The 14,045-nt window shown below is 42.8% G+C and overlaps 1 protein-coding gene across 1 annotated transcript in view; it reads right to left on the reverse strand.

The window, feature by feature from the left end:
* The window catches only part of SPTLC2 (serine palmitoyltransferase long chain base subunit 2), a 98,044-nt gene that overhangs the window by 31,508 nt on the left and 52,491 nt on the right, over positions 1 to 14,045 (reverse strand). Inside the window, exons 5-6 of the mRNA XM_002719571.5 lie at positions 10,998 to 11,122; positions 1,633 to 1,726 (exon numbers count right to left, since the gene is read on the reverse strand). Coding sequence (XP_002719617.2) covers positions 1,633 to 1,726; positions 10,998 to 11,122 — 219 coding nt within the window. The remainder of the gene's footprint in view (positions 1 to 1,632; positions 1,727 to 10,997; positions 11,123 to 14,045) is intronic.

Raw genomic sequence — 14,045 nt, forward strand, 5'->3', positions numbered from 1 at the left:
ACGCCCTGGCCTGAAGTCCCGGCATTCCATATGGGTGCCAGTTGGAGAGCCAGCTGCTCCACTTCCAATCCAGCTCTCTGCTGTGGCCTGGGAAAGCAGTGGAAGATGGCTCAAGTCCTTGGGCTCCTGCACCCGAATGGGAGACCTGGAAGAAGCTCCTGGCTCCTGGCTTCGGATCAGCACAGCTCCAGCCATTGAGGCCATCTGGGGAGTAAACCAGCGGACGGAAGACCTCTCTATCTCTCTCTCTGCCTCTCCTCTCTCTGTGTAACTCTTACTTTCAAATAAAAAATAGATCTTTAGCCGGCGCCGCGGCTCAGTAGGCTAATCCTCCGCCTAGCGGCGCCGGCACACCGGGTTCTAGTCCCGGTCGGGGCGCCGGATTCTGTCCCGGTTGCCCCTCTTCCAGGCCAGCCCTCTGCTGTGGCCAGGGAGTGCAGTGGAGGATGGCCCAGGTGCTTGGGCCCTGCACCCCATGGGAGACCAGGAAAAGCACCTGGCTCCTGGCTCCTGCCATCGGATCAGCGCGGTGCGCCGGCCGCAGCGCGCCGGCCGCGGCGGCCATTGGAGGGTGAACCAACGGCAAAGGAAGACCTTTCTCTCTGTCTCTCTCTCTCACTGTCCACTCTGCCTGTCAAAAAATAAAAAAAAAAAAAAAAAAAAAAAAAAAAAAAAAAAAAGATCTTTAAAAAAAAAAAACACATCCTCATGTGTGAGTGTTTTGACCAAGAAAGCTATGCATTTTTATAGTAAATGATAGAATAATACACAGATATATTTCCATACGGGAGAAAATCTTTTGGCTTAGTGCTTTCTTTTCCTGTGCTCTTTCAGCATCTGCTCATATTTGTGTTCCAGTGTCTGTCTCAAAGTACTGGTCTATTTATTGTCTCTTTCATTAACAAGTCAGAGATGACTCAGATTAGAGACCCTAGTATTCATCTCAATACCCTTAGTGCTATGCCAAGATACACTGCAGGCATCTAGTACATATATGTGAACAAATCAGTTGCAAACAAGGAAGAGATAGGAAACTTGAAAGTCAAATAAAAGGAGAAGATTATAGATTGTATTTTGTATGAAAGGCTTCCTTCAACCTCTATTTTTAATCCAAAAAGGAAAAGAGTAACTTTTTAAAGACTGGACCAGAAGAACATTTAAATGTTTCTACTTCTTGGGGCCGGTGCTGTAGCATGGTGGGTAAAGCCACCACCTGCAGTGCCAGCATCCCACATGGGCGTCAGTTCAAGTCCTGGCTGCTCTATTTCCGATCCAGCTCTCTGCTATGGCCTGGGAAAGCAGTAGAAGATGGCCCAGGTCCTTGGGCCCCTGCATCTGCAAGGGAGACCCGGAGGAAGCTCCTGGCTCCTGGCTTCAGATCGGTGCAGCTCCAGCCACTGCGGCCAACTGGGGAGTGAACCAGAGGACGGAAGACTTCTCTCTCTCTCTCTCTCTCTCTCTCTCAATCTCTGCCTCTCTGTAACTCTGCCTTTCAAATAAATAAATCTTTAAAAGATAAATAAATGTTGCTACTGCAGCTCTACTTGTTTTCTCAATTATTAATGTAACTAGTGTTACCACTGCCAAAGAATACTAAGCAAGAGTTAGTGGTGACTTCCATGACAAACTCACTGTTGTGTTTGAAGATCCGAATGGTTGCTCCCGACAGTCTGGCTCCCAGAACCAGTGATGCATGGTTCAGCTCATCACTCAGAATCAGGCAACCCTGCAGTCACAAGCACAAGACAGTAAGAGGCCGGGCAGAGGGTGGGGAAGGGAAGTTTAGTTATATAAATCACAAAGTATGACCATCACTAATAACTACAGCCTTTTAAGGAAAACTTGAATGACAGCGAATCCATCAATTTTTAAATAGTATGCATGACAATTTTTTAAAAAGATGTATTTATTTGAAAGGCAGAGTTACACAGAGAGAGGGACAGACAGAGAAATATTTCTCATCTGATTTCCCTCTGATGCCTTTGGTTTACTCTCCAAATGGCTGCAACAGCCAGGACTGGGCCAGGCCGAAGCCAGGAGTCAGAAACTCCATCTGGGTATCCCACAAAGATACAGGGTCCCAAGTACTTGGGTCATCCTCTACTGCTTTCCCAGGTGTTTTAGCCAGGAGCAAGATTGGAAGTGAAGCAGTGGGGACTTGAACCAAACTCATATGGTATGCTAGCACTGCAGGTGGTGGCTTAACCTGCTGTGCTACACACTGGCCCTGACAATTTTATTTTTTCAGACATCTTAGCAGTAGATGCAAAATTCTAGCCTTTTAATTTAATATCTTCAGTACTGTGACTGACTTAAATATTCAGATACATAGCAACAGGTATTTATTTATATGTAAAATTCTCATATATCAGATGGTGTTTAAAAAGTTGTGATTTCTTTGATTTAAGGGAATTCCAAATGAGTTTTTGTACACAGGGTACTGCTTAATATGGTCAGCAGCAGCTGAGAGGGTCAAGCCTTTGGAAGTGGTGTTGTGTCTCTACTACCAGCTACGCAGCATTCAGGGAGGATCCTACTTATCAAGCTTTCCCCCCACCACACTGAACATGAGCCTCAGTCTTGCCCTACGTGTTCTGAATGAGCTCTTACTTTAATGCACACAGGTTGCTGCTGAAGCGATCAGAAAAGGCTGCAGCTCTCGGTTTTTTATTCTTGCCCCCTCCCACCTGTCTCCAGTTTTTATGCTTCCATCCCTGTAACATCTGAACACAGAAACAAGTTTCTCTCTGCGAAAGATGGCTTCAAAATATCCAATTAGATAGAAAAGAGATACAGAAAACATAACACACTTCCATGAGAATAAAAGGATATATAGACACACATATGTATCTATTACAGAATATTATTGGGTGGATCCTTAAGAAATTAAAACAGCAGTTGTCTAAATTTTTACTGTGTGTACAGCTTTTATTATGAAGATACAAAAGGTACTGGTTTAAAATGTCTAGATGAAAATGAAGAAAAGTAGAGTTGGAGATATTCATATGGAGTCTTGGTTTTTAAATTTACACCTATGAGGGGTCTTTGAAACATTCTTCAAAATGTACATGGAAAAAGGTACACTACCTTTTAAAAAATTTTAAATTTATCTTCACTGTGTCTGAAAGACAGAGAGAGAAAGATATCTTCCATGTACTGGTTCACTGCCCAAATGTCCACAACAACAAGGGCTGAGCCAGGCCAAAGCTAGGAGAGGGAACTCAATCTGAGTCTCCCACACAAATAGCAGGGACCCAAGTACTTGAGCCATCACCTGCTGTCTCCCAGGGTGAGCATTAGCAGGATCCTAGACTGAAGCAGAATATCCAGGACTTAATTAGGCCCTCTGATATGGATGGAGGTGTCCCAAGTGATGATTTAATCACTGAGTCAAGCACCCATCCACTATCTTTTAATTCCAAAAGCACTTTTTTTTAAAAAAAATGTATTTATTTATTTGAAAGACATAATTACACAGAGAAAGTAAGAGACAGAGAGAGAAATCTTCTACCTGCTGGTTCACTCCCCAAATGGCTGCAATGACCAGGGCTGGGCCAGGAGGAAGCGAGGAAGCCAGGAGCCAGGAGCTTCTCCTAGGTCTCCCAGGTGGGTGCAGGGGCCCAGGGAATGGACCATCTTCTGCTGCTTTCTCAGGCTCATTAGCAGGGAGCTGGATCAGAAGTGGAGCAGCTGGGACTCAAACTGCTGCCCATATGGGATGTCAGCATTGCAGGTAGTAGCTTAACTTTGTATACCACAACACCAACCCCCACAAACTTTTTCAAGTACTCTCATCCATAGGCATATACACATACACAGGAGTATGTGTACACATGCGTTAGTGTACAAACACACATTCTCTAGCTCTATCCACTGTGGGATGAGAATTGATATCCTTGCAGCAATAATACACCTAGTTCCCAGAACTTGGTTTCTAAGCACCATTCTCCAATAAAAAGCAGCAAGGTTCCTTGGAGAACTGATTGATTGCAAACCTGGGATAGGGAAAAATAGAAGACCAGCCTGGAACATCTTATCACATCAGAAAGTATGAAAAAAGGTTGCTGGGGTGGGCACTACAGTTAAGATGCCTGCATCCCATACCAGAGCCCTCAGGCGTACAGTGGGCATTTGAGGAGTGAACCAGTGGATAGAAGATATTTCTCTCTCTTCCTTTCAAATAAATGAAAATAAATAAACTTTTTAAAAAATTGCTGCATATTCAAAGGACACAGAATCCTACCCAAATGAGCGCCCAATGGTCAAAATTAAAACAAAAAACCAATCATGTTGGATTAAACCCAAATAATAAAAGATAAATGAATTCTTACTGAGACAGAAAAATCAACAAGTTTTCATTACACACAAATTCCAAAGTACTGAAGAAATGAGAAAACTATCCATTAGAATATCAATGTCATAAGCACTACTGGCAAGATCTACAGATGCATGCTAAAGTGGGTAAAAGTTTAAAAATTCTATTTTTATAGTCCTCTGCCACAACATTTAGTAATTACAGAGGAAAAAGTAGTAAGTTTATGGTGGAAAATCCTAACAAAACCTTAGCCAAGTCATCACGATTTACATCAGCGATAACATATATCAAAGCCATGCACCTGCCAACACACAGATACAGCGAAAAGGGCATCACCTCTGTGGTATCCTTCTCAATAAGGCATGGCCACAATGAATCATGACAACACAGCAGACAAACCTGACCCTAGACACATTCTACAAAGTAAGGGACCAGTATGCCACAAGTGTCAAGCTCATTAAAGACAAGAGGAGACAGGAACCATCACAGATTGAAGAGCTACAACTAAATGAATGTGGATCCTCAAGTGGATCCTGGAACAGAAAAGAGGACATCCGTGTAAAAAGCAGTGAATACTCAATCAGTTCTGTACTTCCATTAACAGTATTCTATCAGTTAATTGCTTAGCTTTGAGACATGTTCCACTGTTATATAAGATGTTAACGTAAAAGGAAGCCTGCTGACCGGTATACAGGAACTCTGTACTGTTTGGCAACTCACCTATAAAACTAAATTGGAAAAACTGGGGGGGAAAAAAAAGAGGGGGCAGTTAGGCGAGAGGTTAAGACACCAATTAAGAACACTCATGTCCCACATCTGAACACCCGGGTTCAAGGCCCAGCTCTCGTCCCTGATTCTATTCCAGTTTCCTACAAATGCAGACCCCAGGGGGCAGCAGTGATGACTTAAGCAACAGGTGACTTCCACCAGCCACATGAAAGACCTGTTGAGTTCCTGGCTACTACCAGTTTTGGATTGGCCCAATACCAGCCATTGCAGGCAACTGGGCAGTGAGTTCCCTTTGTCTCTCCAACAAATAAAGAAAATTTCTAAAAAATATTCCTATAGGGGAAAAAATCAAAAGCAAGGGAAAAAATAAAGAGAAGTTGCATTTCTCTTCTGTAAGTCTTACTACACCTCAAAAGAATCCTTCCCCCTCTCTCCCTCCAAAAATAATTTCAATTTCTTCTTCCAACTAAATTATTTTTCTGGCAAAATCTGTAATATCATTATGTTCTTTTTATCACTTCTTTTTGAGACAGTTTTATTCAACATTTCTGTTATCAACCTGGGTTTGTTTGTTTGTTTGTTTTCCCCCTCATAAGCTATTCCTTGGTTCAAAAATAAATTCTGAATATCAGCGGTTCACAGCAAAGAGCTCTATATGTCGCAGGCTTCATTGCCAAGGGGTTTAAGTGCGTGATTACTTATGTGATCATCCCACGCTGCATTTGAGGAAGCCATCATTCAGGACGTTGAAACCCTGCTCATGGTCACAAGTCAGTGACTCAGCACAAAGCCTACCCCACTCTTCGCCAGTACCCTGTATCCCTTCATGTTTACCATGGACAACCACCTCATATAGACATACAGCATCAGACTCAAAGAGTGATTAAAACCACATTACTTTCTGCATTTAACAAAGTAATGACCTAATAAATATCACTGCAGCTTTAAGGTTTGATTTAGGAGACAAATCTTCAAAAGCAGTAACCTCACATGTTTGTAAAGAAAAAATTTTAGTTCTAGATAATGATTTGTTAGTATTCATGAGTTAAGAGGGAGAAGCTAGATGATGTCACTCAATCCTCTCGTGTAAAAAGTTCTAAGAAATTCCAAATAAAAGCTTAAGGTTAATACTGCCAAAATGTAGGACAACAATGTATTACAGTCAATGTGTGAAAGCAAAGAACCACACAGTTCTGTCTGCCAAAGAATTTGTCCACCATACCCAAGTTGTAGAATTTATTAACATAAAGTTGTTCTTAAAGTTTCCTTAGTAATCCTTCAATCTCCACAGTACCTATAGTGACAGCTCCTCTCTCATTCAGGTTACTAGCAATTTGTGTCTCCTCTTTTTTTTTTTTTTTTATTCTGACCAGTCTGGTTAAAGATTTACCAATTTGGGGCCAACACTGTGGCATAGCAGGTAAAGCTGTCACCTGCAGTGCAGGCATCCCATATGGATGCCAGTTCTAGTCCTGGATGCTCCTCGTCCGATCTAGCTCTCTGCTATGGCCTGGGAAAGCGGTAGAAGATGGCCCAAGTCCTTGGGCCCCTGCACCCGTGTGGGAGACCCAGAAGAAGCTCCTGGCTTCAGATCAGCCCAGCTCCAACCATTGTGGCCATTTGAGGAGTGAACCAGTGGATGGAAGATCTCTCTCTCTCTCTCTCTCTCTGCCTCTGTAATTCTTCCTTTCAAATAAATAAATATTTTTAAAAATGTATCAATTTACTCATTTTTTCAAAGAATCAGCTTTGGTTTCACTGATTGACTATTATCTATTTTCTAATTCCTGGATTTCTGAATTTATCTTTACTATATATATATATATATATATATATATTTTTTTTTTTTTTTTTTTTTTTTTTGGACAGGCAGAGTTAGACAGTGAGAAAGAGAGAGACAGAGAGAAAGGTCTTCCTTCCGTTGGTTCACTCCCCAAATGGCTGCTATGGCCTGTGCACTGCGCCAATCTGAAGCCAGGAGCTAGGTGCTTCCTCCTGGTCTCCCATGCGGGTGTAGGGCCCAAGGACTTGAGCCATCCTCCACTGTCTTCCCAGGCCACAGCAGAGAGCTGGACTGGAAGAGGAACAACCGAGACAGATTTCGGCACCCCAACCGAGACTAGAACCAGGGTACTGGCGCCGCAGGTGGCGGATTAGCCCAGTGAGCCATTGCGCCGGCCACAATATTTTTCCTTCTACTTAATTTGGGTTTAATTTACTGTTTTAAAATATTTCTTAAAGTAGAAGCTTTGTTTTCTTTTTTAAAAATTTTTATAGAAAACTTTTATTTAATAAATATAAATTTCGGGCCGGCGCCGCGGCTCACTAGGCTAATCCTCCGCCTAGCGGCGCCGGCACACCGGGTTCTAGTCCCGGTTGGGGCGCCGGATTCTGTCCTGGTTGCCCCTCTTCCAGGCCAGCTGTCTGCTGTGGCCAGGGAGTGCAGTGGAGGATGGCCCAGGTGCTTGGGCCCTGCACCCCATGGGAGACCAGGAAAAGCACCTGGCTCCTGGCTCCTGCCATCGGATCAGCGCGGTGCGCCGGCCGCAACGTGCTGGCTGCGGCGGCCATTGGAGGGTGAACCAACGGCAAAGGAAGACCTTTCTCTCTGTCTCTCTCTCTCTCACTGTCCACTCTGCCTGTAAAAAAAAAATAAATAAATAAAATAAATAAATAAATAAATAAATAAAAATTTCGAAAGTACAACTTTAGGATTATACAGGTTCTTTCCCCCCAACCACCCTCCCACCCCCAAACTATGCCATCTCCTACTCCCTCTTCCATCTCATTCTTCATTAAGATTCATTTTTAATTACCTTTATATACAGTAGATCAACTCTATACTAAGTAAAGATTGCTACAGTTTGCACCCACACAGACACACAAAGTATAAAGTACTGTTTGAAGACTAGTTTTACTGTTAATTCTCATAGTACAAAACATTAAGGACAGAGGTCCCATATGGGGAGCATGTGCACAGTGACTCCTGTTGTTGATTTAACAATTGATACTCTTAGGAGCTTTGTTTTCTTAATGCAAATATTTAATGCTATACATTTACATCTGAGCATTGTTTTACCTTCATCCTACAAATTTTGATATATTACATTCTCAACTACTGTAGAATAATTCCTATTTTGCCTTATTTTTTTCTTCTTTGGTCCCTAGGTTATTTAGAAGAATGTGGCTTAATTTTCAAATACTAAAGGATTTCCAGATATCCTTGTGTTGCTGATTTTTTAAAATACTTTGAATAATCTTAACACTTTTCAATTTATTTTTTATATATTTTTTATTTTATTTGACAGGTAGAGTTATAGACAGTGAGAGAGAGAGAGAGAGAGAGAAAGGTCTTCCTTCCGTTAGTTCACCCCTCAAATGGCTGCTACATCTGGTGCTGCGCCAATCCGAAGCCAGGAGCCAGGTGCTTCTTCCTGGTCTCCCATGAGGGTGCAGGGGCCCAAGCACTTGGGCCACCCTCCACTGTCCTCCTGGGCCACAGCAGAGAGCTAGACTGGAAGAGGAGCAACTGGGACTAGAACCTGGTGCCCATATGGGATGCTGGCACCGCAGGTGGAGGATTAACCAAGTGAGCCACAGTGGCGGCCCCAATACTTTTAAATTTATTAAATCTTGTTTAAGGGGCCGGTGCTGTGGTGCAGTAGGTTAATTCCCTGCCTGAGGCGCTGGCATCCCATATGGGCGCTGGTTCTAGTCCCGGCTGCTCCTCTTCCAATCTAGCTGCCTGCTACCACCCGGAAAAGCAGTGGAGGATGACCCAAGTGCTTGGGCCCCTGCACCCATGTGGGAGACCCGGAAGTTGTTCCTTGTTCCTGGCTTCGGATCGGCTCAGCCTCAGCCACTGCAGCCATTTGGGGAGTGGACCAGTGGATGGAAGACCTCTGTCTATACCACTTACTGTCTGGAACTATGCCTCTCAAATAAATAATAAATAAAATCTTCAAAAAAAAAACTTGTTTAAATGTCTAGAATATGATCTATCTTGGTAAATGTTCAGCTTTTATTGGGTGAAATGTTTCATTAATGTCAATTAGGTCAACTGATTCAATGTTCTAGTGTTCTATATTCTTACTGATTATCTGTTTTTTATTTATTTATTCATTTATTTGAAAGGCAAGGTCAGAGAGAGAGAGAGAGAGAGAGAGAGAAGGAGAGAAGGAGAGAAGGAGAGATGTAGAGAGATCTTCTATCTGCTGGTTCACTTCCTAAATGGTGACAATAGTAGGGGCTGGGTCAGGCCGAAGTCAGGAGCCTGGAACTCCCCATCAGGGTATCTCATTAGCAGGGAGCTGTATGAGAAGTAGAGAAGCTGGGACTTGAACCAGCACCCATATGGGATGCTGGTATCATAGGTGGCAGCTTAACTCGTTTGAGTCACAGCACCAGCCCAGATGATAATCTCTAATTAAAATTCCATACCTGTTTACCTCTTTCAGTTTCATCAACTTTAGCTTCAAGTACTTTGAAGCTGAATTAGGTGCCTACACTTAAAATAAGTCCTCCTGAAGAGTTTACTTTTTTTTTTTTTTTTACAATATACTTATTTGAAAGGCAGAGTTACAGACAGAAAGAGAGAGGAAGAGAGAAAGATCTTCCATCTGCTGGTTCATTCCTCAAATTGCCACAAATGCTAGGGCTGGGCTGATCTGAAGCCAGGAGCCAAGAGCTTCTTCCAGGTCTCCCACGCGGAAGAAGGGGCCCAAGCACTTGGGCCATCTTCCACTGCTCCCCCAGGCCATTAGCAAGGAGCTGGATCAGAAAAAGAGCAGCTGGGTCTCGAACCGGCAACCATATGGGATGCTGGCACTGCAGGCAGAAGGCTTAACCTACTATGCCACAGCACCAGCCCCAAGAGCTAACTCCTTTATCATGGTACAATATTCTTATTTATCTCTAGGAATATTCCTTGTTCTGAAATCTTTATGGTTTGCAGGCTGTGTCTTTTTCTATGCTTTTAACTTCTGTGCCTTCCTATTTAAAATATATTCCTATTCTATATTAGAAAACCTACTTAAATTTTATTTAATCTGACAATCTTTGCCTTACAATTAAATGTATAAACAACTTACATTTAATGTGGTACTAATATAAATGGGTTTAAATTCCTCCTATCTTGCTATCTGTTTTCTATTTGTCTCATCTATTCTTCACAGAACTATATATTTGTATAACTGAAAAAGACTTTAGAATTAACCTAACTCAACCACCTCACTACGCAAGGAAATCTGAAAGACCAGAAAGGTTCTTTTACACACTTGCAGAAACATAGCTAAGTGTGAGCCATCTAACCAATCAACAAACGAATACATCTCTTTTTTTTTTTTTTTTTTTTTTTTTGGACAGGCAGAGTGGATAGTGAGAGAGAGACAGAGAGACAGAGAGAAAGGTCTTCCATTTCTGTTGGTTCACCCTCTAATGGCCACTGCGGCCGGCGTGCTGTGGCCAGCACACTGAGCTGTTCTGAAGCCAGGAGCCAGGTGCTTCTCCTGGTCTCCCATGCGGGTGCAGGGCCCAAGCACTTGGCCCATCCTCCACTGCCTTCCCGGGCCACAGCAGAGAGCTGGACAGGAAGAGGAGCAACCAGGATAGAATCCGGCGCCCCGACCGGGACTAGAACCTGGTGTGCCGGCGCCGCAGGCGGAAGATTAGCCATTGCCCTTTCATTATCCGATCCTAGATATCAATGTTAGAATCATAATTCTAGCTTTTAACAGGTTTTATTTATCAGAATTTCTTCAAAACTCTGAATGAAACAAAGTCAATAACCATCCAAATGATGCAAGTCTCCAAGGGAAACACTCACTTAAGCATTTCTGATAGATATATCTTTGGGTAAAATACTGTTAGTCTAAAGTTCATAATACTTGCTCTGAATGCTCTTCAAAACAAAAGAGGATTCATACAAGAGAGTTTTCACAAATTATTCTCTTACTTTGCCAACAAGAGCAGGAATGTTCATTGAGTTTGTTGCAAATCCCATGCCATATGTCATAGCAGCTTCCACTCCCAAAAATCTTGCTACAAGTTTCTCTAGTTCTTCATGTTTGTCCAGGTTTCCTGTGTGAAGTTAACAAAGTCAGGATCATGAAATTCTGACCATAAGAATTACTCATTTATGCTGCGGCCTTTATGAAGCCCTCCCAAGATGCAGAATCACAAGCAAATAAACCTCTGTTGTTTTAAATCATTAAGTGCTGTGATCGCTTGTTACACAACACGAGGCAGGTAAGGAGCACTTTCAGGGTGAGTGCTGCAGTGTGTCGGGTTAAGCTGCAGCTTGCAATGCTCACATCTATGCTGGAGAGCAGGCTCAAGACCTGGCTGCTTCACTTCCAATCAGCTTCCTGCTAACGAACCTGGGAAGGCAGAGGGTGATGGCCCAAGTACATGGGTTCCTGCCACCAATAAGGGAGACCCAGATGGAGTTCCTGGCTCCTGACTTAATTCTGGACCACTACCAGCTATTGCTGGCATTTGGGAAGTAAACCAACAGACATAACATCTCTCTGCCTCTCCCCCCTACCTTTGCTCCTTTTCAAATAAATAGATCTTTTAAAAGAAAAGGTAAAAAAGAAAGCACTTTCCTTCACTATGATCTTCCTGATAATTCTGTACTGTGATTTTATATTGGCATTCAAATCCTTACAGGATAAACAACACTGCAGAAAGAAAAGAGGTTGAGAAAGAAGACTGCTGAATTTGGATGCTATGTGTCCTTCAGGCTTAGTCAAATTCCTTGTAACCTCTCTGGGCTTTTATTATCTACTAAATTTCTTTATTAAAATTATTTATTTATTTGAAAGGCAGGGAGACACAGAAACATCTCTCATCTACCAGTTCACTTCCCAAATACTCTCAACAGCTGAGCTAGGACAAAGTCAGGAGCTAGAAACTCAATCTGGGTCTCCCAGGTGGATGACAGGGACCTAACCACTTGAGCTATCTCCTAAGGTGTGCATTAGCAGGAAGTAGGAATGGAGAAGAGAACCAGGACTTGAACCCAGGCACTGGTATGGGATGCAGGTAACCCAACTGACCTCTAAACCAGTGTAACAACTCCCTATCTGCAAAATTTTAATGCCTACCTAACTCATAACACTCTGAGGATCAAAAGATAATATGTCCAAGCAATTCATAAGTTACAAAGTGCCTTAAAGATATAAGATGATGTATGTCACCACTCCACAATGCTCCTTCAACTGTTTCATTAGATCATATGGTCTGTGATGGGGCTCACCACTGTCTCACAGTGGGTTAAGCCACCACTTACAATGGCATCCCATGTCGAGTGCTGGTTCACAGTCCCTACAGCTCCACATCCGCTTCAATGCTAATATGCCTGGGAAAGCAGCAGAGGATAGTCCAAGGTCTTGGACCTCTTCCATCCATGTGGGAGACCAGAATGCAGGTAATCTGTTGCAGCCACATGGGGAGTAAGCCAGAAGTTGGAGAATTTTTCTCCATCTCTCCCTCTCTAAATCTTAAAAAAAAAAAAGGGGGGGGGGGCTGTGATTTCTGATGTGTCTACTAGCTGTTGTTTTTTTTTTTTAAACTTATTTATTTAATTATTTGAAAGTCAGAGTTATACACAGAGAGAAGAGGAGGCAGGCAGAGAGAGAGAGAGAGAGAGAGAGGGAGGGAGAGAGAGGTCTTCCATCCACTGGTTCACTCCCCAATTGGCTGCAATGGCCAGAACTGTGCCGATCCGAAGCCAGGATCCAGGAACTTCTTCCTGTTCTCCCACTTGGGTGCAGGAGCCCAGGGACTTGCGCCATCTTCTACTGCTTTCCCAGGCCACAGCAGAGAGCTGTATCAGAAGTAAAGCAGCCGGGTCTTGAGCCGGTGCCCATATGGGATGCTGGCACTGCAGGCAGCGGCTTTACCCACTACACCACAGTGCCAGCCCCTAGATGCTATTTTAAAGATGCGGGGATTAAGTCATCCTGGTCTGGCTGAAAAGCCCATGAGAACATTTCAGGCACGGAAAGCCAAGACACTGTGGCAAAAAATGTTCTACATGAAGGATCTCTGTGAGCATGACCCCAGTGGAAAGAAGTGGCTATCAAAGAAGGAAGTACTTTTCTCTGAAGGGAGGAGAGAACTACTTTGCTTATGGCCTTGTCTGAATACCGTCAAGTTTGTGGATTCAAAAGGCTTCCATAGCCTTGGCAGCTCTGTCAAAATCACTGACATCATACATGAGAGTGTTAATTGTTAAATTAATAACAGGAGTCACTGTGTACTAACTTCCCATGCTGGACCTCTGTCCTCAAAGAGTTGTATTATGAGAGTTAACTGTAAAACTTGTTCTCAAACAGTTTGTGTGTGTGTGTGTGTGTGTGTGTGTGCAAATTTTTGAAATCTTTACTTAGTATAGAGTTGGTCTTCTGTGTATAAAGTTAATTGAAAATAAATCTTAATAGAGAATGGGACTGGGAATGAGAAAGGGAGGAGGTGGAGGTGTAGGAGTGTGGGTGGGAGGGCAGGTATGCGGGGAAGAATAACTATATTCCTAAAGTTATATTTATGAAATTTGTATTCCGGAAATAAAAGGTTTCCTTGGGGGGAAAAGGAAAAGATGGGGGGATTAAAATGTTGTACTTTCAGTTTCCTTTTGGAAATTATCACAAAACAATGGAAAGAACAAGAAATAAAACATAGAGCTCAATTTTTTATTAACTAGCAGATATCAGTAAATCCTCAATACAATTAATGTAAAGGAAAATTCACAATAATAAGATGTCATGAGTTGAACTGTATTCTACCAAAATGACCCCCCATCTCCTCAGACTGACACCTTCTTTAGAATTAGGGTTGGAGGTCATTCAGCAGTGCAAATGTCCTTACAAAAGGGGGAAATCTGGATGCAGAAACACAAAGGGAGCACAGAAGACAATGTTGGACACACTGGAACATGGCCACGTGACAGGAGTGACACATCTATAAGCCAAGAGAAGCCAAGAACTGCTAACATGAGAAG

The sequence above is a fragment of the Oryctolagus cuniculus genome, chromosome 20, assembly GCF_964237555.1.
Source record: "Oryctolagus cuniculus chromosome 20, mOryCun1.1, whole genome shotgun sequence".
NCBI classification, from domain to species: Eukaryota; Metazoa; Chordata; class Mammalia; order Lagomorpha; family Leporidae; genus Oryctolagus; species Oryctolagus cuniculus.